The 25173-nt window shown below is 39.0% G+C and overlaps 1 protein-coding gene across 2 annotated transcripts in view; it reads left to right on the top strand.

The window, feature by feature from the left end:
- The window catches only part of LOC134743601 (uncharacterized), a 106902-nt gene that overhangs the window by 72290 nt on the left and 9439 nt on the right, over window positions 1–25173 (top strand). The window contains exons 4-30 of one of the 2 annotated variants that reach the window (XM_063677160.1): window positions 10059–10140; window positions 10441–10754; window positions 11000–12121; window positions 12209–12388; window positions 12485–12667; window positions 12751–13035; window positions 13127–13404; window positions 13919–14349; window positions 14532–14848; window positions 14938–15119; window positions 15206–16091; window positions 16210–16703; window positions 16789–17002; window positions 17116–17586; window positions 17667–18508; window positions 18591–19474; window positions 19572–19951; window positions 20038–20203; window positions 20304–20555; window positions 20647–21188; window positions 21272–21484; window positions 21577–21732; window positions 21971–22112; window positions 22566–22637; window positions 23631–23821; window positions 24321–24494; window positions 24961–25137. In XM_063677160.1, coding sequence (XP_063533230.1) covers window positions 10059–10140; window positions 10441–10754; window positions 11000–12121; window positions 12209–12388; window positions 12485–12667; window positions 12751–13035; window positions 13127–13404; window positions 13919–14349; window positions 14532–14848; window positions 14938–15119; window positions 15206–16091; window positions 16210–16703; window positions 16789–17002; window positions 17116–17586; window positions 17667–18508; window positions 18591–19474; window positions 19572–19951; window positions 20038–20203; window positions 20304–20555; window positions 20647–21188; window positions 21272–21484; window positions 21577–21732; window positions 21971–22112; window positions 22566–22637; window positions 23631–23821; window positions 24321–24494; window positions 24961–25137 — 9630 coding nt within the window. The remainder of the gene's footprint in view (window positions 1–10058; window positions 10141–10440; window positions 10755–10999; window positions 12122–12208; window positions 12389–12484; window positions 12668–12750; window positions 13036–13126; window positions 13405–13918; window positions 14350–14531; window positions 14849–14937; window positions 15120–15205; window positions 16092–16209; window positions 16704–16788; window positions 17003–17115; window positions 17587–17666; window positions 18509–18590; window positions 19475–19571; window positions 19952–20037; window positions 20204–20303; window positions 20556–20646; window positions 21189–21271; window positions 21485–21576; window positions 21733–21970; window positions 22113–22565; window positions 22638–23630; window positions 23822–24320; window positions 24495–24960; window positions 25138–25173) is intronic. The other variant, XM_063677161.1, reaches the window with a different exon arrangement.

Here is a 25173-nt window from a genome sequence, read left to right as displayed (position 1 = left end):
GGGTCGATATAATCTGTTTCGATTGAACACATCACGACGGATTAATAAATGTTAATCGAGAATATAATACCATCATGAAATACACAAAGGACAACATAACCACCGATCAAATAAGACGTTGTAGATATTACCAAATCTCCAATATAAGCCTGTTGCTGCTTAGTTTTTTATGTTAATTTGCTGTATTTAATCATGTTTCATTGTGCACAATAAAGAATATTATTATTATTATTATAAGCTAGAGATTAGGGTTAACTAGAATTCCAATTAATCTAACGCGTTGTCTAATTATAAATTCAATTTTGCTAAGTACCGCCATATCTGAGAATAGATTTGCACCTGTTGGCACGCGTCTATTTGTACACTGTTGATACAGCCCCCATCAATTTTGAGTCATGAATTAATTTAACTCCAATGAAGAGTGTATACGTGAGTTTGCTGTCATAAACATAAACGAAGGTGTCGGTACCTCAAACTTTAGCTGCGTTTATAAATGAACCTTTTTTTATTCGTTTCACAATTAGGAATATTTGTTTCACATCGGGTCTAAAGTATGTGGGATTCTATTAGGAGTGTACAGATTTTTAAAGGGTCAGTAACGCGCTTGTAACACCTCTGGAGTTGCAGGTGTCCATAGGCGGGCCGTATGCATGTTTGCCACCGACGTGCATTTCCACAAGCAATTACCTAAGTGTTTTTGTAAAGAAACCTATAATTGAAGTACATACCAAGCTTTTAGAGGAAATCCCACATGATTTATAGTTTAACCCACTAACCTGAGGTTAAGCGGTTAAACCGTTAACTCAGTGTCAAATTGTACTGGTAACCATGGTAACTCCAGGTTTAACCGGTTAACCCCAGGTTAGTGAATGGTGCAAGTGGCCCTGATGTCTAAGGCGACCTAATGCCAAAGTGCGGTTTTAACAAATGACTGTTCTTCAAAACTTAAACCGAGGGTTCGAGGATTCTATTTAATCCACTCTACGGAAAAAACATCAAATTAAAAGAAAGATTCTTTTTAGTTTAAAATATTTACTTAAGTCTTAGAGTCTCGATACCAAAACCTTACTTGCTTTCATTAGTATAATTGGAAAACAAGGAAAGTTTGTCTTCAAACAATAACAAATTAACCTGCAGTTGTTGAACACAAACAAACGAGAAATACCCTCTAAAGATTCCGTGAAGCAAGGCAAACGAAGCTCAACTTTTAACTGGACAGCCAGGCACAGGGATGGTGGGGACAGATTGACTACATCGATTTATTAAAACCAAAAAACCAACCTAACAGCCGCAGTATTTAGGCAACTGCACCTCCTCCTCGTGTCAGTATTTTCCTGATAGTAACTGCGCTTAGACCTAGAACTTCCCTTAATAGATGACGCTGAATGCTGAATATTGGAGGGGCGACGGCAACTTTGTATATACACTGTTAGTCTTCTTGTTTTATTTGTCCGTCAAAACTTGAAATACGCTGATGCAGGAGCGTTTACTAGGGCCAAAGCTTGAGCGGAGAGCTGGTCACATGATCAGTTTCTGGCGGCAAATCTTTTTAATAGTATAGCCAGGGCGCCAAATCTTAAAATACGCCACTGCTCTATGCCGTTTACGCCACAAAACGCTTGGCGTAATCGCAATCCGCAACCCGCTGTAGACACGCTACGCATAATATATGTACTGCGTCAAGTTCCTATTAGCCCTCTAGAATTCAATCAGCAGTATTTAGTTTGTGCATTGTATCTACAGTATTTGAGATAATTGATCTACCAAATGGACTAGTCAGTTTCAATTGGTTCATCTATCTTTCAATATAAACGTCACGATAGACAGAAGCCGACGGAGGCAAATCATTTTTTTTATTCATGAGTAATACGATGTTCAAGCGTAGATGATCAAGCTGTTCTAAACGACGTTGTGCCTTTTCTATTGTTCAATAAGAGGCAGGAATTCCTACGCTTTCACCGACCGAGCCGAGTTATGAAGCCTCAAGATAAACGCAGCTGACAAGGCACTCCTTGCGCTCGTTAAGACTTCAACATATCTATATACACAGCCAACAATAGTGCTGACGCTTCCTCTACATCGGTTAGGTGCGCTGTCAGTTTCGTAGGTCGCATTTATCTTATGCCTGTCTACCAGAACACAGCATGCTCAGATATTCTATGATTTAAGTCTTGTTCAAAACGCTCTCCGTCTTTTTAAAGCTTAAAAGTCTACTCGTACCGTACATCTTTCCTTTTATTCAAAGCTAGGAGAAACTTTCCAATCAAAACTCAATCTTAGTGACTAGAAACTTGCAGACTAAGTTTATAAGTTAGCACTAGATAGCGTAGGATACAGTTACGGCCACGATTTTAATATGTTGCAAGTTTAATTAAAAGCAAGGGTCCGCGCACACCCGCATATCGAGCCATCGTAATTACAGCCTTAGTTTCCTCAATACTACTAGTTTCACCAAGTCTTACCGTTAGCCTACAACGGGCAGGCCTGTGCTACCAGTTACCTACACAATTTAATCACTTCGCACTTATATCAGATTAACCACCGTTATCAAATAAACTCACTACATTTTATGATATGCGCAACGAGTAAAATTGTTAACTCTAATTTTGTGACGAATGAAAAGTGTATTTCGCACGCTGTTCTAATTTAGAGCTTTAAATTGCGTTTTGTCGCTGCCTAACTTTATTCGAGCGTTAAAATAAATTAGATATGGGTAGTTTGTATTGTAAAATCGCAAAGCACACCAGACATGGCCGTAAAGGTCACATTACATCATACAATGACGCTAAGTGACTCATAAGAATTATCTAGGCATATAGGTTATATAGGTATATTTTTTCTAAGACTAACTAATGTCAAACTTAGGGTAAGCATAGTGCGATAGCAACTTAAGTAGGTGCATAAAATTGTAAAAAAGAGCGCTTTCTCGCCAACAAACTGCATATGCAGTTTGGCGAGTAATTTTGAAATTAATTATGTATATGTGCCTTTAAAAAAAAAATAAAAAAAAATATATATATAGCTCCTTCTGCTTGCATAAAATATGATGAATCTAATATCTTTTATTAAAATTATTTTAATCATATTGCAATTTTAGGTACCCACATTAAAATTTCAAAGATTTTCCACTACTTGAAAATCGTACCCCAAACGCCGTAAAGGATCTAAGTTTTTCTTTGACGAACTGCAAACAGCCGTAGAATGGCTTCACCATGTCGAACCTTCAGAAGTTGTTAGTTCTTTTATTTTTATTCGACGAACACAGAACGGAAGTGCAAGCGAGTTAGTAAATATGACGTTCAAGTACCTATGTATATCTTGTCAAGGGGATATAATCTTCATTATATCCCCTTGTCGCGACTTTTAGTTTCAATAATTTAACTTTATTTGTTTATGAAAAGGTAGTCTTAAACCAATCGCGTCCATGCGCGCATTTACGCTGAAATATATGCAACTGAAATCGACGTGTCTCCTGCAAATGCAAATTACTCTCGTACCTGGTTTTCTTTAATGTACCGTCACGTCTGGTTAAAATGTGTCAATCCAGTGCGCGAATCAGAATCAAGCCCAATGTCACGAGATGTGAACAGCTTAATGATGGGGCATTAAACCTTGTCATGTCGGTAGAGCCGTGGTCCTATTAGGTTGGCTCTAAACTTGGCACGCATCAGCTAAGAGATTTGGAGCATTACAATCTGGGTCAGTTGTTTAGTAAGGCGCTTGATGCTGTGCAGAGACAATAGTAACTTGTACTATTACTACGCGGGAGGTAATGAGAGGTAAACGTAATTGTTTATTTAACTGTTCAGTGAGAATAAGTGGTCATCGATTATGTCAGAGACGATTACTAATTAAGTTTGATCCTTGTTTATGCAGAAAAAAATATTTATACCAACTTTTACAATGCGCGACTCAACTAAACTCATAATAACTTCTGTGAAAAGTACCGTTAGTTACAAAATTATTTTAGTACTTATCGATTGTTTTATTGGACAAGACAATGTGGTCTTTGTATAGGCGGAGTCAATTGAGCGTCAAAGAGCCTTGGAGGCAAATGTACCTAATGAGTGAAAGGTGACTCCATCATATGCACTGCTAGCTTGAGTCACTGATGCCTTTAATGCGATATTATATGATCAATCTACTGTTAGACACAAATTGACACGTACGTAACGTTATCACGCAAAATAAACCATTATTCTTTTAGCTTCTAAATAACTAAATCAGTATTAATCACCATGTTATTCTTGAGAAATGCATGTTTGTACCAATTGCTATATTTGCCAAAAAATCCTATAGGTAACTGTGGGAGATAACAATAACGACGAATGTCCAAATGGGAATTGTGTTACGTATGTTTTCGCTGGCGGAAAGCCAAACGAAACTTTCATCCAAAACATTTGTAAGTAATTCTAAACAAAAAATACTTCTACATATAAATGTCAAACCACCAACAACGTTCATTTTAAGTAGGTAATTGTCCATTGCTATCGTGACATAGGTATCCTTTGACAATCCAACACAAGTGTGGACTAGCTGAAATTGAATCCGATTTAATGCAGTGGGCACGGAACATTGATTCCACTAAATGCGTCGATTCTAACCTAACTAGACGACTGATTCAGACGGAACTACTTCAAAACTTACCTAACCGTTTAAACCGCTTTCCTCATTTTCAGATAGAAATAAATACACTGAGCTAACTTAAAATGAAGACCTTTGGAAATTGCCAAGACCAAAGATTCATTGGTTGTACAGTAAGCATCAATAGTACTGGATGAAACAACGCACCAAAAGTATATCTGCCTTCCTGGATAACGTTTCCAAATACGGATAAATCTCTACAGTTCACGTTTAAAGGTATTTTTTACAGTCTAACATAGAGATGTATCTTTCTTTAATAAGCTATTTTAGAATGCTAGATACTTTTGACACGTAGTCTGAACCGCTACTTTGATGATGACTGTACGTAAGATGTGTAGGGTGTTATTAGGTTGACAATCCTTTAATTCTTAGAATTAGAAGTCACGTTTAAAGGTTAGATATATAGCGTGACCGAAGGCCGCAACCTCCTGGCTACTTCAGTAAACCTAGCTTTAGTATTATTTTCATGTTTATTTGACGTCTATTACAACATAGATAAACCAATCATTAAACTAGCAATAAAATATCGAGTACCTATAAAACCGCGTAGGTACGAGTAAGAGGGTTAAGTTTTTATTTCTATTTATGACACGCGAAAAAGAGTCCACTCGTATTCTGTGTAATTAACAAATAATCTTACTTATTACTAGTTAGATGATAATTCAAATACAGGAAGCGAAAAAAATGTGTTATCATTTTATCGTGACTGACTTTACTTCAGCTAGTCGCAGTACGACATTCTACTTTCTTATTCAACATTTAACAACTAAACCATGACGAGAAAAACAAACAATCGATTAATTGGAAAAATTCTGCATGCGGAAGTTAATCTCAGAGCGATCGCGGGTTGAATACAAAACTTTCCCATTTATGTTCTAAATGGTAAGATTCAAGTAATACATCTTCAAACACGCATAACTACTGTAAATGGCATGAAAATTCCCGTTCTTTAATATTTCAAAAGCTATCTTAAATGTGACTTTATCAGAATTGGTCACAACAAGCAGTAACTCAATCTCCGGTAAACTAACGTATCCGTGGATCCTTTGCAAGGCTGAAGGTTGCACGAGGGCACTCCACACAATTGAACGGCAGAGACCGTGTCGGTTGGACATCGAAACTCGACCTATGCACCGATACGTCGCCAGTCGACAGTTATACGAGAGCTCTTCCGTGACGCCACATGGGAATAGAATGCAGTTACGATCAAGGAAATATTACCTGTAATATAATACAAGTGATTCTTGGATATATTATTTTGAGTTAATGATGGAGAGGTTTTTACAGATCATAACATTATATATACATATATATGTATGTATAAACATCAGGCGTCTTCTATAAATATAGACTTCTTATTTCAACGACGAGAAGATTTGCCGAGTAACTAATGTTTACTTCAGAGTTTTCCTGATATTTTAAAGCACAAAGTTGACAAATGTATTAGTGGCTGGTAGTACAACATATACTGCTCCGAGTTATGTATCATTGTTTAACTTTAATTTTAGGTTACATTTTATTGTGAGTTCGTTATTGATTATGTTTATGGTTTTAATAAATTCCCCTTGCTTAACAAATAAACAAAGTACATACAGATAGTTATAATATTCGATGCTCATTGTAACACAAATTAAACAAGTTAACAAATTAAGTATAACAGTAAAAACGTCAGTTTCATTTGTATTAATTAACTGGCTATTATGGCATTCGCATTTATTTGGAGGAAAATGAGTAATTAATTTGAGTAGTCGTGAACGAGCATTTCGATTCGATTCAATCGAAAATTAAGCTGAGTTTCGCGGTCACCGCAAGTGCTAAAGGTGGTTCTAGTTGACAACGGAATGTCTTAAATTAGATACAGAAACCTAAATTATATTACTACTTGGTTTGTCATGGGCGGCACTATCATTTAGAGCCTTATAGCCTAAGATACGTTATACATATATGGTAGACCTTCACCGAGACGTCTGACGGATGAAACTTATATTTTATGAAAGAAAATATGTTCCTGAACAAAAATAAATAGGGTTGCCTAAAGAAATATGGTCAAGGCTATTTTTAATAAATTAAAAAAAAAAATTTCTTCAAATTTCACCGACTTGTCTGACGAACTGTAACGTATACAACTGACTGGAAAGTATACAACTTGTACAACATGAATCAATTAGGTTGCCTATCTTTTTCCGGTCACTGTTATGTGGTTGCCGTGTTTAAACAGGTGAGTTTTTATCGATAAATTGCACTCATCTGTCTGACGCTTGAATTATACTTATATCAAAATGATGGTAATTTTATTGCAAATACAGGGGTATAGGGTTGCCTGCGATAATCCGGTCACAAATAAGGGTTGCCAGGCTTTTGAATAAAATAAGAAGGGAAGACTTTTAGAGATAACTCAAAAACATTTTTTGTGATTTTTTCATATTTTTTTGGATCGATGGTTCAAAAGTTACAAGGAAAAACCCTTTTTTTTCTTTCTAAATGAAGGTGAAAGGTCTCGGTGAAGGTCGACCATATATAACGTATCTCCTACTATCAAGCAAACAAACAAAGATTATTACAATTACAATTATAGTAATTACACAATTCTATTTCTTTCATAGGGTTCTACATTTTTATACGAATTTCCACGAGACAGTAAAAAAGCCGGTTTTCATGATATTCTTTTTACTTCCAATATTATTTAAGTAAAGGTTACAGTTAATTTTGAAACAATGTCAAGTACTATAGAAGAAATAATAAAAAAGATCCAATATAATTGATCTAAAGTTATAGTTTTCCCCTAATTTTCATTTTATTATTGACTGCTATTATATTGCACACAACTGTATAAGTATGTGACCATCCAACCATCAACCATCAGTGTGTTATTTAATTTGACGAACCGGTATGTTGACTCTTTTTACTTTTCCGTAGCCAAAAGGCAAAAAACGGAGCCCATATAGCTTCGTCAGGTCCATCTATCCATCCGTCCATCTGTACGTATTATGTCAGAGCCATTCTTACTCCAAATCTACATATAAGCTATATATATTTTAATAAAATTTAGAATAGGATTTCTTGTGAGCCGTACTTATTGTACTTAATAGTTTAGAAGTTAAAATTAAATATATATATATGTATATATATATTTATTTTTTAAGGGGTACTCCATAAATAAAATTTCAGTCATAATCAACGTGTCGCATCGCATCATTCGATAGGTCTTTAAAAACAAATTTAAATACATGAATTGTGCAGATGCTTCTGTGTTTAACTGGAGTCGTTTAGTTGTATTTTAGGACGACATAATCATCAGAATATTTAAATCTAATAAACGGAAATCGAGTGCATTTAAGGTTGTCGCACACGTAACCGCTCGGCACCGGACCGGCGCCGCCTCAACTCGAGCCGTCCAGTATTCTTTGTAAGAAATTCCACACATATCGGCATCGGAACAGCATCGCCTCGCCTCGACGATATGTGTGCGTTACAGTATGCAATTTCTTACAAAGAATACTGGACGGCTCGAGTTGAGGCGGCGCCGGTCCGGTGCCGAGTGGTTACGTGTGCGACCACCTTTAGCGGCAATAACATAACATAAGTGGGTCGGGCATTGCATCGGGTTGCGCCGGCGGCGGCGGCACTGGTGCGTGCAACCGTGCATCCATCGTCTTCGATCGGTCGCTAAACCCATCACGCTCTATTTACGATATTTGCTTTTATAACGCGAACGCGCGGATGTGTGAATGATAATGTCGGGTTTCTGTTGGGATTGCTTCTGTGCTGTTTTGTTTTAGCGTCTGATTGAACAAACTTTACTATACCAAAGGGTCTAGCCAAGATGCCAATCGTTTGCACCGTAAGCGCCGTAGCAACGCTAGATATGTCTCTGTCGCACTTATATGGATGAGTGATAAAGAGTGTGGGAGTGATGGGAGTGTGGTGGACACGTTTATCGCATGATATTACGCAGTATCTTATAGCCGATCGCTAAATAGCTATACGGACACTACTTATCCTGTCATTATCTAAAGAACATGCAACATACACCCTCAGACATACAACATATTTAGATTTTATACTGCGGCGATTGCTCTATGCTCCTATCTTAACTTTTATCCCGATTCCGAACCTTCTCATTTCAATATCAATCTTTCTCATTGAATATAGGACAAATGATTTAAGTTCCTCAAGTGTGGTCACTAAATCGCCTCTGCCATGATAAGGGTTAAATTCTAACAAAATCATAAATCCCATTAAGGGTCGCCTGCTGACTGTAATGGAATATAATATGATGTTCTAATGTTTTAATAGCTCTATAAAGTTAGCACCGAAAACATTCACGTACCTATTTATATTCTAATCGATTCTTTTATTATTATTATATTGTAGGTAGTATAGGTTTTTAATAATTTAAGAATCCACATACTTATTCAAGTGGGCTATAAGCAGTTATTGTATAAACCTGATAGCAAAATAACATCCATGAGTTTCCATACCCTATAAATGTTTCATGCAGATTTAAAAACTCATAAAATAAAGATTTAAAGTTAAATAAAATTATTGTAACATATTATAACTATTCGTACAAAGCCTAGATTTAGCGAAACGTTTTTACCTACTTGTCTGGCTGATCAACAATGTAAGCCGGTATAATCTGTAGTTCACATTCGATTTACCCATCGGCCTGATAAATTAGGATGTGGTTACGCAGGCCCAAGCGTAAATTTTTCGTGAAATTGATTTTCGGATAGTAAAACTAGTAAACAACACTTTAACGTGCGAAAACAATAAAGATTACATTAGTGGGTATATTGGCAAATAAATTTCAAGCTTCATAATGGTTTATTTTTGCAAATTTCAAAAATACAATACTGTTGTAATGTTTTCAAAAATTCAATAAGGCTACACGCATTGTTTTCAAGTTTTCATAGACATAGCTTAGGTGGATCGCAAAATGCGGACAAGTTCAAATACAACGTAAACACAATTTTGTATTGAAACTACAAATCGACTCTTCTTCATTCCGTTTATTTACGACAGTGAAAGATAATAGATAAAGCGGCATGCTAAGTATTTTTTACAAGCATTTTCCAAGCTTGCCTCTCACGAGTTCGCTGACAAGCTTGTTGACTGTTTTTATAATGGGAAAACGAACGCGGATAGAAAAGTGACTATCACAATAATTTGTTGGTAGTTCCCACACTTTTTTTTTATTTACTTGGTGACGTTTCTCTTGAAATATAATAAATACATGTTTTAAAACATATTTTACATATTAGGTACAAGTGTTCACAAGTAGTACATTACATACATACCTTAGGTGCGATGTCTTCAATCGGGAACATTAACACGAAATAGCTTTTAAAATGTAACAGCCTTCGTACGTCACAACACAACGCAAACTAAAATCTTTTTGTATTTATTTTCAGGATGGGAGCTAAAAGGATTACACTGTTACAAATTTTTCAACATCAGGCATTCCTGGGAGAAAGCGGCGGACTTATGTCGAAGGTCAGTAAAATTTTATTTTGTACACAGAAGAGTGTTATGTGTTATTTTTATTGGTTAATATATATTAACACTGATGGTTAGTGGTAAGTGGATTACCTACATTTATAAATAAATTACTTTTATAAACATTATGTAGTAAAAAGAAACAATTCATCTTTGATAATTTACAAAAGTCAAATTGTATCCAAATAACACAAATTGTTACTAGGTACTTACATAATGATTGGTTAAGGTTAATGTATCGATCGTCAATATCGTGATATAACTCTGATAATAAGATTCCGCTACGCACATTTACAGGTATGGCAGCGAACTGATGGTCGTAGACACCTACACGGAAAACAACATGACAGCGAGCATGGTGCCGGCTAGCCCTAGCAACAACCACTACTGGCTGGGACTTGCAACTGTCGATGACCTCAGGACGAACACGCTGGAGTCTGCTGCTGGCACTCTCGTCTCTCAGTATGCAGGCTTCTGGGATCTAAGGCAACCTAATCCTAAAGATGGAGAATGCGTTGACGTCCATGTCACAGCCGACAGCCAATCCTGGGAGCTTACAACATGTGAAAGTCTTCTACCTTTCATGTGCAGAGCTAATGCCTGCCCTTCTGGTGAGTTTACAAGTAATTAAAAAATGAATTAATCTTTCGTATGTTTGTGGACTACTAAAATCGAGGGTTTCAACTTCAGTCGTGTAATATAGAGCAAAAAAAACATTATTCAGAAAGGAAACTGAAAAATGTGTACAGGATCCTAAACAAACGCAGACGTAAGGTTAAGCTTTGGTTATTAAAGCGGAACCAATCTTTATTTAAGTAAACAATGCGATTCTCAAAACAATTGTGTTGCGTTTCAGGAACCTTCCATTGTTCTAACGGAAAATGCATTAATGCAGCCTTCAAATGTGACAAGCAAGATGATTGTGGTGATGCTTCCGATGAAATGGACTGTGCAGCCGAATGTCATTTCTATATGGCCAGCAGCGGAGATGTATTAGAGAGTCCAAACTATCCTCATAAATATCCTGCTTTCAGCGATTGTAAGTGGACCTTGGAAGGGCCACAAGGTCAAAACATCCATCTGCAGTTCCAGGAATTCGAAACTGAAAAAACCTTTGACACTGTTCAAATCTTAGTCGGCGGAAGAACAGAAGATAAATCCGTAAATCTAGCAACATTATCAGGGAAACAAGACATATCGAATAAACTATTTGTTTCCGCTTCCAACTTTATGATAATTAAATTCAGCACAGACGGATCCGTAGAAAGAAAAGGCTTCCGTGCCTCTTGGAAGACTGAGTCATCGAATTGTGGTGGTATTCTTAGGGCCACTCCACAAGGTCAAGTATTGACATCGCCTGGCTATCCGACTGGTTACCCTGGAGGCTTAGAATGTATGTACATTATTGAAGCACAAGCGGGAAGAATAATTTCGTTGGAAATAGAAGATTTAGAGCTAGGTATGAATAGAGATTACATTGTTGTTAAGGATGGAAACACTCCCTCTAGTCCCGTACTTGCCAGGTTAACCGGACCTGGTGAGGAAAATCAGAAAGTAGTTGTATCAACTACAAATCACCTCTACATGTACTTCCGTACGAGCCTAGGTGATTCTAAAAAAGGCTTCAATATGAGATACTCTCAAGGTTGCAAAGCAACTGTTATCGCAGCTAACGGTACACTTACGTCGCCTGCATACGGACTTGGCAATTATCCGAACAATCAAGAATGTTTATTTAGGATAAAGAACCCGAATGGTGGGCCGCTTTCCCTGAAATTTGATGAGTTCAACATTCATCCGTCTGATGTTGTACAAGTTTTTGACGGAGCAAGCACTAGTGGTTTGAGATTACATTCGGATAATGGCTTCATTGTTAAACCAAGGATTACATTAACTGCTTCCAGCGGAGAAATGTTAATACGGTTCGTGTCTGATGCTTTGCATAATGGACCCGGGTGGAAGGCGACATTCTCAGCAGGTATGTTACTACCGCTTGTTCGTTTTTTTCTATTATTACACTGAAATAATCGAAATTGTTATTAACGCTTTGCTTTTCCTTTTTTAGATTGCCCACCACTGAAGTCCGGCATTGGTGCTTTAGCATCAAACAGAGATACCGCCTTTGGAACAGTCGTGACCTTCTCGTGTCCGATTGGTCAAGAGTTTGCTACTGGAAAGTCTCGAATCACTACAAAATGTCTTAATGGAGGAAAATGGTCGACTACATACATTCCTAGTTGCCAAGGTAAATTATATTTTTTAACATGTCTTATTTATTCTTGACAATGTTTTTAGTTTCTTACAATAATTAATTTTATAATTCAATGTTATAATTTTACAGAGGTTTATTGCGGCCCAGTCCCACAAATTGATAATGGTTTCTCAATCGGCTCAACCAATGTTACTTATCGTGGTGTTGCAACTTACCAGTGCTATGCCGGATTTGCTTTCCCCACTGGACAGCCAATTGAAAGGATATCTTGCTTGTCTGATGGCAGATGGGAAAGGACACCAACCTGTCTTGGTAAACATTTTGAATTTTTATATACATACTATTGAATTTATTAATAACTGACGAATTCTAATGGAGTATTTTCCTTTTTCTAGCGTCTCAATGCGTGGCCCTACCAGACGTTTCTCACGCAAATGTGACCATTCTCAACGGTGGTGGCCGCAGCTACGGTACTATTGTCCGTTACGAGTGCGAGCCAGGATACGTCCGATCAGGTCAACCAGTGCTTCTTTGTATGAGCAACGGAACATGGTCCGGTGACGTGCCTACTTGCTCAAAGGCTCTGTGCCCGAAGTTCCCTGAAATCAAAAACGGTTTCATTGTTGACCAAACGAGGGTTTACATGTACGGCGACGAAGCGCGTGTACAATGTTTCAAAGGTAACTTTACCTACTGAACTATCAAATCCAAAACAAATATGTAATTTCCAATCATGAGAAGGTAAAAAATTTGCAATTTTAATATTTTCAGGATATAAACTGACTGGACCTAGCGTACTAAAATGTGGACCAAATCAAGAATTCGATGCGCCACCAACATGTGATGACATCAATGAATGCCTGATCAGCCAATGTGACGCAGCTTCCACGGATTGTAAGAACACTCAAGGTGGATTCTATTGCCCTTGTCGCCCAGGATTTGCTCCAAGCATGGACTGCAGACCGGTTGGGGATTTGGGTCTAATCAATGGCGCTGTACCTGATGAATCAATAACAACTTCTACTCCAGAACCTGGTTATCACAAAGGGGTAAGTTTAACCGTAAATAAATTATTCCTGTTATAAATAGAATATAATATAAGTAACATACAAATTAAAAAAAAATGTTTCATAGACATTCCCAATCAATCGACGGCACTATTTAAATAAGACTATTAAAAGACTGTTAGCAAACCATTGTTAATTCATGTCAACTTAATAATTCAACATTACGCAAAAATTTCAATAATTTTGGTCAAGCAAATCTTGTCAGTAAATAAGAACAAAAAAACTATACTCATGCTTTTCTTTTGGTTGCTAGTACTAGTATAAGACAAAGATACTATGATTCTGTCTATATTAGAAATGAGAGAGTCCTTTGACAAACTATATTTATATATTAAGTCTTTATATATAATATTATATATATCATTGTCTGAGTACCCATAACACAAGCCTCCTTGGGCTTACCGTGGGACTTAATCAATCTGTGTAAGAATGTCCTATAATATTTATTTAATTATAAAATCTGTGCATGTTTAATAACTGTTGTTTTTAATTTTAGATGGTTCGCTTGAATAATGGAGGAGGATGGTGCGGTAACAACTTGGAAGCAGGAGCCAACTGGGTCCTGATTGATTTAAGAGCACCGACGATCATAAGAGGATTCAGGACCATGAGCGTCATGCGAGCCGACGGCAACATTGCGTTCACGTCAGCTATTAGAATACAGTACACGAATGATTTAACGGATGTTTTCAAAGACTACACAAATCCCGATGGTACCGCTGTAGAATTCCGCATTTTGGAACCAACTCTATCAGTCCTGAATTTACCAATGCCGATAGAAGCACAATACGTCAAATTCAAAATTCAAGACTACGTAGGCGCCCCTTGCTTAAAACTGGAAGTTATGGGATGTGCACGATTGGACTGTGCTGACATTAACGAATGTAGTGAAAATAACGGAGGATGCGAGCAGAAATGTATTAACATGTAAGTATTACTCTGTCCTAACATGTATTATGCCCCTTTACTCACATTTATTAGTACTACAAGTACTAAAAACTAATTCAAGCTTCCGACTTTTAACTGTATTTTAGTTTGGTCTATATCCACCCACTTCTAAATATATAGGTCTATCAGATATACGTAACTAACTGACTCTTTTTTTTTAGACCTGGAAACTTCTCTTGCGCCTGTAACATTGGCTACGACCTGTACGCCTCGAACGGAACTGCTGGATTCAGTATCGAGAAATCTGAAACTGGAGAACGTGATGGTGACACCTATCAACGAAACAAATCCTGTGTGCCGGTTATGTGCTCACCGCAGATCGCTCCTGAAAATGGAAAACTTCTTTCTACAAAATCCGCATATCATTTTGGTGACATTGTTCAGTTCCAATGTGATTTCGGATACGTAATGTCTGGGTTCTCGTCACTTCTCTGCACATCCAGTGGTACTTGGAACGGAACGGCTCCAGAGTGTCAATGTAAGCCAAATACTAAGTATTACGATTAAAATATTTATCTTGCTTGCTAAGAGCAAAGCATTTTAATTACAATTATGTTTGATTTACAGATGCACGCTGTGTAACTCTTTCTGATGATAAGAATGACGGACTAAAGGTTATCAGAGACGATCCCGAAAGTGTTCTTCTGCCATACAGAGACAACGTAACAATCACTTGCACTTCGCCTGGACGTCAACTAAGAAACACGATCACGTCATCATTTCGACAGTGTGTTTATGATCCCAAACCGGTACGACTATAATTTTAAACAGTTGAATTATTAAAAAATATTAAGGACATATTTCAACAATCTAATCATATCTACTTTCTTTACAGGGTTTACCGGAATATTGGCTGTCTGGAGCCCAACCACAATGCCCAAGAAAAGACTGCGGTGTCCCAATGCCTACACCTGGCGCAGAGTATGGCCAATATCTTGACACTAGATACCAAAGTTCTTTCTTCTTCGGATGCCAAAATACGTTTAAACTGGCTGGACAAACAAGCAAACATGACAACGTAGTCAGGTGCCAAGCCAATGGCATTTGGGATTTCGGCGATTTAAGATGCGAAGGACCGGTTTGCGAAGACCCAGGCAGACCTGCTGATGGCATCCAAATTGCAAGAAGTTATGAACAAGGCTCAGAAGTATTGTTTGGCTGCTCCCGACCAGGATACATTTTAATTAATCCTAGACCTATTACGTGCATTCGCGAACCAGAATGCAAAGTCATCAGGCCACTCGGATTAGCATCAGGCAGAATACCCGACTCGGCTATCAATGCTACATCAGAACGACCTAACTATGAGGCTAGAAATGTCAGGCTCAACTCAGTAACCGGTTGGTGTGGAAAACAAGAAGCATTTACATATGTTAGCGTTGACCTGGGTAAAGTTTACAGAGTTAAGGCTATTCTTGTCAAGGGTGTTGTAACTTCAGATATTGTAGGCCGCCCTACTGAGATCCGCTTCTTCTACAAACAAGCCGAAAACGAAAATTACGTCGTGTATTTCCCGAATTTCAACCTTACTATGAGAGATCCAGGAAACTACGGAGAATTGGCCATGATTACGTTGCCTAAATATGTACAAGCTAGATTTGTTATTTTGGGTATTATCAGCTTTATGGACAACGCTTGTCTGAAGTTTGAGCTTATGGGTTGCGACGATAATACCGTAGAGCCATTGTTGGGTTATGATTATGGATATTCTCCTTGTGTTGGTAAGTTGACATTAATTTAATAATGACATTTATTTAACATTATTTTTCACGTTCGGTAATATATCTCTTCGTTTGACCTGCAATGCAAGTGTTTAATTATTGTTTGATTTTCTTTTAGATAACGAGCCCCCAGTTTTCCAAAACTGTCCCCAGCAACCAATAGTTGTTCAAACAGATGTAAACGGAGGACTCTTGCCTGTCAACTTTACGGAACCAACCGCTACTGATAACTCTGGTGCTATTGCTCGGTTAGAAGTCACTCCACAACACTTCAAAACACCCATTCAAGTATTCCACAACATGGTGGTGCGTTATGTGGCATTCGACTTTGATGGCAATGTCGCAATATGCGAAGTAAACATTACAGTGCCAGACTATACGCCACCAAAACTAAGTTGCCCGCAGAGCTACGTTATTGAATTGGTAGATAAACAAGACAGTTATGCAGTCAACTTCAATGAAACTAGGAAAAGGATTAACGCTTCAGATGTATCTGGTGAAGTTTTCTTGAAGTTTATTCCAGATAGAGCCGTCATTCCAATTCGTGGCTACGAAAATGTCACTGTTGTTGCCTCAGACAAGTATGGAAACAAGGCCCAATGTCATTTCCAGGTATAATATTGATATAATTGAATTTATATATTCCTATGATTGTGACGTCGATTTGAGTTCTTAAAGCCGATTTAATCTTTTTTAGGTGTCTGTCCAAGCTACACCCTGTGTAGATTGGGAACTGACTCCTCCAGCCAATGGTGCTCTAAACTGCCTTCCTGGAGACCGAGGAATTCAGTGCATTGCCACTTGCAGTCCTGGTTTCCGATTTACTGATGGAGAACCTGTAAAGACCTTCGTCTGTGAAACCAAACGTCAATGGGCCCCAACAGCTGTCGTACCAGATTGTGTGTCCGAAAGTAAGTTTAACCTAGATTAAACCAAATAGGCTGCGTGATGCGCATGAGCAAAATTTACATAATAAATAAGGGGGTAAAGAAATTAATATTTGAATGACTACTTTTTTTTTCAGATACCCAACAAGCGGCTTATCATGTTGTAGCCAGCGTGCAGTATCGAGCTCTCGGTGCAGTGTCTAACGCATGCCTGCCACAATACAAGGATTTACTGGCGCAATATGATAACATTCTAAATGAAAGACTTAGCCAACGTTGCTCAGCTGTTAACGTTAATATCAACGTTACATTCGTAAAAGCTATGCCAAGCCTGCTTGATGAGAATGTAGTGAAAATGGACTTCGTTCTCGCCATCATCCCAGCAATCAGACAAACACAGCTGTACGATTTATGTGGCTCTACATTAAATTTGATATTCGATTTATCTGTGCCATATGCTAGTGCCTTAATTGAACCGGTACTTAATGTGTCGTCTATCGGAAATCAATGTCCGCCACTGCGCGCAATCAGAAGTTCTATTTCGAGAGGATTCACTTGTAGTGTTGGTGAAGTGCTAAATATGGATACTAATGACGTTCCAAGATGCTGTAAGTAACACAATCTTACATTTTAATAATGTTATAATCAGTTTAAGCAATGTTTTTATAACTAGAATATTTATTTACAGTACATTGCCCTGCTGGAACCTTCGCTGGTGAAAAACAGAAATCTTGCACAATGTGCCCACGGGGATACTTCCAGAATCAAGCCCGCCAAGGCTCATGCCTCAAATGCCCGCAAGGAACTTTCACAAGAGAAGAGGGTTCAAAGGAAGTTACTGATTGTATACCCGTGTGCGGATATGGTACATACTCGCCAACAGGTCTAGTGCCGTGTCTGGAATGTCCGAGAAATAGCTACACCTCAGAACCCCCACCAGGTGGATTCAAAGACTGTCAAGCTTGCCCTGTAAATACGTTCACCTACCAGCCCGCTGCGCCAGGTAGAGATAGATGTAGAGCGAAATGTGCTCCCGGAACTTACTCTCCAACAGGACTAGCGCCATGCTCTCAATGCCCAAGGAATTTCTATCAAAACATGGTAGGTCAGACATCTTGCATGGAATGCCCGACTAACATGAAGACTGTAGGTACCGGAACTACTGGATTAGAGGAATGTTTACCAGTCGAGTGTTCTAACAGCGCTTGTCAACACGGCGGTCTCTGTGTACCTAAAGGGCATGGTGTCCAATGCTACTGCCCAGCTGGCTTTTCGGGACGCAGGTGCGAAATTGATATAGACGAGTGCGCAAGCCAACCTTGTTACAATGGAGGAACATGCACAGACCTACCCCAAGGCTATAGATGTTCTTGCCCTCCTGGTTATGGCGGTATCAATTGCCAAGAAGAAAAGTCCGATTGCAGAAACGACACTTGTCCTGAACGTGCTATGTGCAAGGACGAACCTGGATATGACAACTATACCTGTTTGTGTAGATCTGGTTATACTGGCATTGACTGTGACATTACGGTACGCTATACTATTGATTACTTATTGACTCTATTTTAGAAAATATTCTTCTTGAATTTTCTCTTATCATTCTGTATTTCAGATTGATCCTTGCTCAGCCAATGGAAATCCTTGCAGTAACGGCGCATCTTGCATAGCACTTCAACAGGGCCGATTCAAGTGCGAATGCTTGCCAGGCTGGGAAGGTCAGCTCTGCGAAACAAACACTGATGACTGCATTGAAAAGCCTTGTCTCCTTGGTGCTCCTTGTACAGACTTAGTAAATGACTTCAGCTGTGCCTGCCCGCCGGGCTTCACTGGAAAACGCTGTCATGAAAAAATAGACCTTTGCTCGAATGAGCCATGCAAACACGGCATTTGTGTCGACAAACTCTTTGTCCATCAATGCATTTGTGATCTAGGCTGGAGCGGTCCATCATGTGACATTAATATCAACGAATGCGTCATTTCCCCTTGTGAGAACGGTGGCCAATGTATTGATGGCATAGACGATTTCACTTGCAACTGCGAAGCCGGTTACACCGGAAAGAGATGTCAACACACGATTGACGATTGCACGTCTGACCCTTGTCAGAACGGTGCCACATGCGTGGACCAATTAGAAGGATTCGTATGCAAATGCCGACCCGGATTTATTGGCTTGCAATGTGAAACGGCTATCGATGAATGCTTGAACGAACCTTGCAATTCAATGGGCACAGAACGTTGCGTTGATTTAGATAATAAGTACCAATGTGTGTGCAATGAAGGGTTTACTGGAGAGACGTGTGAAACCAACATTGATGATTGCGCATCGGATCCCTGCTTCAATGGCGGTACATGCCAAGATGAAATTGGAAGCTTTAAGTGCACATGTCACCCCGGATGGACTGGACATCGTTGCGAACATGACATTGGAAACTGCGTCAACAGACCTTGTCAAAACAATGCCAACTGTATTGATCTTTTCCAAGACTATTTCTGCGTGTAAGTTATATTTTCTTTCCGCCTTCTAAATCGCTTCGCTTCAACGTGCCATTGTATGCTTTAGTATTTATTTACTTAAGCAATATATATTTTACAGGTGTCCAAGTGGTACAGACGGAAAACAATGCGAAACAGCTCCTGAAAGGTGCATTGGCAGCCCTTGCATGCACGGTGGAAAATGTCAAGACTTTGGTTCAGGCCTCAACTGCACTTGCTCTGCCGACTACACCGGTATCGGATGTCAATACGAATTTGACGCCTGCGAAGCTGGACTTTGCCAGAATGGAGCTACGTGCGTTGATAATGGAGAAGGCTATTCTTGCATTTGTGCACCTGGTTTTAAGGGAAAGAACTGCAATGAAGACATAATCGACTGCAAAGAAAACTCGTGCCCGCCTTCAGCGACCTGCATCGATTTACCTGGAAGATTCTACTGCCAATGTCCATTCAATCTTACTGGAGACGACTGCAGAAAATGTAATTAACTTATTTTGCTTATTTTTCCGTTTTTTTAAAGTGACCTTCTCGACCCGTGTGTTTTCAATTTATTTTATTTTTTTCAGCTATAAGCGTGGACTACGACCTGTACTTCAGCGACCCATTACGTTCAAGCGCCGCTCAAGTAGTGCCATTTGACACTGGATCAACTGACAGTTTAACAATTGCTATGTGGGTACAATATACGCAACAAGATGAAGGAGGCGTTTTCTTCACGGCGTACAGCGTTAGGTATATTTATGTCTTTTGTTTCTCTTGGACAAGATTTTCATCAAACACAAAAGTATTCTACCTCAGACGACGCCTTTAATTCATGTTATATTTTTTACAGCAATTCTCACATTGCCCTAAACAGAAGATCCATCATACAGGCGCACTCAAACGGTGTCCAAGTATCTATGTTCCCTGAACTGCAAGATGTGTATCTTAGTTTCGGAGAGTACGCTACGGTGAATGATGGACAATGGCACCATGTGGCTATCGTCTGGGATGGCAGTAACGGTGGTGAATTGACCCTGATCACTGAAGGATTGATTGCCAGCAAGATTGAAGGATATGGCAGTGGACGAACACTACCGCAATAGTACGTAAAAGTGTTTCAAATCGCATTTATTGTAATTCATCTTGCTTCGTTAGAATTTTACAGTGTATGCTTATTTGGTTTTCATTTTCAGTGTTTGGGTTACACTAGGAAAGCCTCAATCAGACAATCCAAAGGCATACACCGAATCAGGCTTCCAAGGCCACCTCACTAAAGTACAAATCTGGAACCGCGCTCTAGACGTTACCAACGAAATTCAGAAACAAGTACGCGACTGCAGAACGGAGCCAGTCCTTTACAGCGGACTTGTACTCACTTGGGCCGGATATGAAGACGTTATAGGAGGAGTTGAAAGAATTGTACCTTCTCACTGCGGACAGAGAGTATGCCCCAACGGTTATACAGGTGGAAAATGCCAACAGTTACAAGTAGACAAAGAGCCGCCACGCGTCGAGCGCTGTCCTGGCGATCTGTGGGTTATTGCGAAGAACGGAACTTCTATCGTCAGCTGGGACGCGCCAGCGTTCAGTGACAACGTGGACGTCGTTAAAGTAGTAGAGAAGAATGGTCACAAACCAGGCCAGAACCTTGCTTGGGGAGACTATGACATTGCATATGTTGCTTACGACGCAGCTGGTAATGCTGCCACTTGCACTTTCAAGGTTACCGTTTTATGTAAGTACCACGAGCTTTTATTTTATTTTACGTGCGTCGCATTCGTAATTAACAATTTCATTGAACTATTGTCATTTTTTCAGCTGAATTCTGTCCTCCATTGGCGGACCCGCTTGGAGGATACCAGTCTTGCCGAGACTGGGGTGCAGGAGGTCAATTCAAGGTGTGCGAGATTGCCTGTCGCGATGGCCTTCGATTCTCGCAACCTGTACCGCCATTCTACACTTGCGGTGCTGAAGGCTTCTGGAGGCCTACCACTAACCCGACTCTGCCAATGGTTTACCCTGCTTGCTCACGTAAGAATATTTTAAAAGACATATTACGTTTATTCGATAATGTTGACTAGTGGTTGATAAACTTTTGAACTATTTGATTGTTCATTTTGCAGCGGCAAATCCGGCACAGCGAGTCTTCAAAATTTCCATGTTATTCCCGAGTTCCGTACTTTGCAACGATGCTGGACAAGCCGTACTGCGGCAGAAGGTTCGCAGCGCTATCAACCAGCTCAACAGAGACTGGAACTTCTGCTCTTATGCTATTGATGGTAAATATCAAATACCTATTCGTATTTTCGTAGAAAGAACGAACAAATCTTTTATGCTAGAAATTCTGTAGCAATAGAAATCGATTGAACTGGATATTTGTAAAAGAGGAATCTGTATTCTTAATTTTCTTCTATTGCTTCATTTTTTTTTTGGGTATAAACAGGAGTAGGTAAAGGAAAATCTCTCTACTGTCTGTGATACCTGAGACTTATATGTTCTTTTTATCTTTTAATTCAGGTACTCGCGAATGCAAAGAACTAGACATTAATGTGAAATGCGACCATCGCGCTAACGTACGGCAAACGAGACAAGTATCTTCCCCTGCTTCAACTACAGCTGAAGACACGTATGTGCTGGACGCTATCATTCCCGTCGAAGAGTAAGTTGATCAACATTCAATATATTTAATCGCACATAGAAAGTAGATAATTTTTATCAAAGTGGTTAATTGTTACTTAAAATCTTCGGGAATAATACCTATCAGGTGGACAAATTCGCAACTAGTCTCTAATTATCCGAGTTCCTTCTTAGGTCGTAAAATTGACTATTTGGAACTTTTGACCCGTAGCATTTTTTCCACTTGCCTAGAATCCTTTTTTAAAATCCTGTAGACAGGTGTTGGAATAATAGGAGCACAAAAGCATTTTCTGAAAAGTATATTGATGTAGTGCACTAGACTAGAAGAACCAAAAGCATGTGTTACGACACAATTCTTACACAATATTCTCGTTATTTTAGAATAGACACTATTTGTACCTACTTTCGATTGTAAGCACTATTAGATTAAAAGCATGATCTTCCTCACTATTGCATGTTGTTTTCTTGCACTTAGGACTCGAAGCAATAGGGAGGGTCGACAAGTTGGTGATACGTACAACATTGAGATCGCTTTCCCAGCAGTCAAGTAAGTTTGCATGCTCCTTCACTTGAGCACACATATTATTATCAATTTCAATTAGTAAGGGGAAGACCTTTAGAGGTGGATGAGACTGTGCTGTATTTCGATATGAAACAGAGTTCATTGCAAAAGTCTAGCCCAAATCCATAAATTCAAACTTGTCGAATAATCAGTAAACAGTAATCAGTAATTTATTGCTTTCATAGATACAATAAGGTCTTACATTAAAATGGTGAACAAGCTATGAACCCTGTAAGGGCACTGCAAATTAAGCACGTAACTTACAATTTATTTAAGGGGATCCCATGCCCCAATGACCTTCGATTTGAATCCCTTAGTTTTTTGTAGCTTATCATATTAACAGCAACGGATTTTAGCAATATAGTATCCCATATTTACTTTAAAGTTCGTTGTTTTCGAAATATTTGGCATCAAAGTTGAACAATTTTAGGCCAAAAAACTGGTTTTCTGGCCATAACTTTTGTGTTAATTAGTTTAAAATTAAAACCTTAGACAAATTTTTAGAGACGTCTAAGACGAACCCAAATATGTAGATTTCGTATAAGTAAGATCTTTCACAGCAATCGAGATACGAAAAAAGTGTTTTTTTAGACAATGTTTAAAACAATCATAAATAAATAAGTATTAATTTTTTTCACAATCCGGTAGACAAAATCGGAGATAAAAGATTGAAGAACCGATAGCCGCTTGTCTTATAATTCTATATGTAGTGCAAAAGTAGGAGATACTATTTAAAACTTGTTAAAAATCGATGAAAACCTCAGGTAGCCCCTTAACTAATAATATTATTATGCGTTTTTCTCTTGTTTTATGTTTCTTTTGGTACAATAAAGAGTTTTACTACTACTACTACTACAATTATTATTTATAATTTATTACGAGCCTATTGTGTCCCATAAGGTGGTTGTTGTGCCATAAGGTTTATTCACCATGACTCAACCGAGTAATTTCCTGACATTGCGAATTAAAAATTTTCAGCGACCCAGTAATCCACGGTGGCAACAACGAGCGATCCACCGTGCAAAGATTACTGGAGAAACTTATCCTCGAAGACGAACAATTCGACGTGCGAAACATTCTCCCGAATACTGTGCCAGACCCGGCTAGCTTAGAACTGGTATCCGACTACGCCTGTCCTATGGGCCAGGTGGTAATGGCTCCTGATTGTGGTAAGCATCACGCAATTCTCCTCCTTCCTTCATTCTCCTTACTTTGACAGAATAATCTAAAGCAACTAGGAATCCATTCAACGATCTAGCTAATATCCAGAATTTACGAAATAAATCGTTTCTGTGATACCGACTGCACTAACATCTGACCTTCTAAACCAGATGGAAAACTAGACATCATTGGCATCAGGTTTTACTAAGTAGGCAACTTGAATGTTGGAAGCTCTCAAGCCGCCCGAAGGCTTCCAATTCGACATAAGGGGGACAATATCATAGATAGATCGATTGGGATCACTGTTAAACGTGACTTCCAGGATTTTACTTACATAACCCAAAGCGATCATCCATTTAATGACCGACCGCAAGCCAGCTTAATCGATGCGAATGCGAGCGCTACAACATTGAGCTGGGCACTCTTGCCAGAAGCTTCACACACAGGTGACTCTCACTCTTGAAATATGGGAATTATTTACTCATAAAAATGTTTTATTCTTTATAGTGGCGTGTGCGGTCGGTACATACCTGGACGCAGCCAGTGACAGCTGCAAGCCGTGCCCATCTGGCACATACCAGTCGGAGGCTGGCCAGTTGCAATGTTCCCCTTGCCCCGCTATCGCAGGACAATCCGGAGTCACGCAAGCAACGGGGGCACGAAGTGCGGCGGATTGCAAAGGTAAGTGACGGTTTATTTACAAAAAATGTATAACTACCTACTTGTCCAAACGTATTTAAGTAACAAGAGCCATCGTACTGAAATTGAAATCTAAATCATAGCACTGAAGTTGATAATAATGGAGTAAGGACATAAATCAAAATAAGATCTAGACTACCGGCTAGTACGTAATGGGGTTTTCTTAAATTATATAGTAGCAAAGCGTCTGAGCCAGTCCTGAACGAATACCACAAAGTTCCAATAACAAAGTGACAATAATAAATCTCGCTGGGGCATTGATCAAGTAGTAGTAGACTTCTGGTGGTGGACATGCGGCAATCTTACTCAAAAGCCGTAGCATTTTGTTGTAACATCCGTCGCTGTAGCATTTTGAATTAGTGTTGTCAAAAGGTGAAATTGATCACATTTTATTATAAATTGTAACCCTTATCTCCAGATATTTAATCAATATTCTACTACTTTTCAGAGCGATGCGCCGCCGGTAAATACTACGACGCTGAAGCGGATCTGTGCCGCCCTTGCGGCCATGGTTCCTACCAACCACGTGAAGGGGCCTTTTCATGCTTATCATGCCCGAGAGGACAGACTACTCGCGCCACTGAAGCCGTATCCGCGGCCGAGTGTAGAGACGACTGCCCATCAGGTATGTACTCAAGGAAGTAGGTAGGTTATTACGAGT

This window comes from Cydia strobilella, chromosome 8, assembly GCF_947568885.1.
Source record: "Cydia strobilella chromosome 8, ilCydStro3.1, whole genome shotgun sequence".
NCBI lineage: Eukaryota > Metazoa > Arthropoda > Insecta > Lepidoptera > Tortricidae > Cydia > Cydia strobilella.
This window is presented reverse-complemented; position numbering and strand designations above follow the sequence as displayed.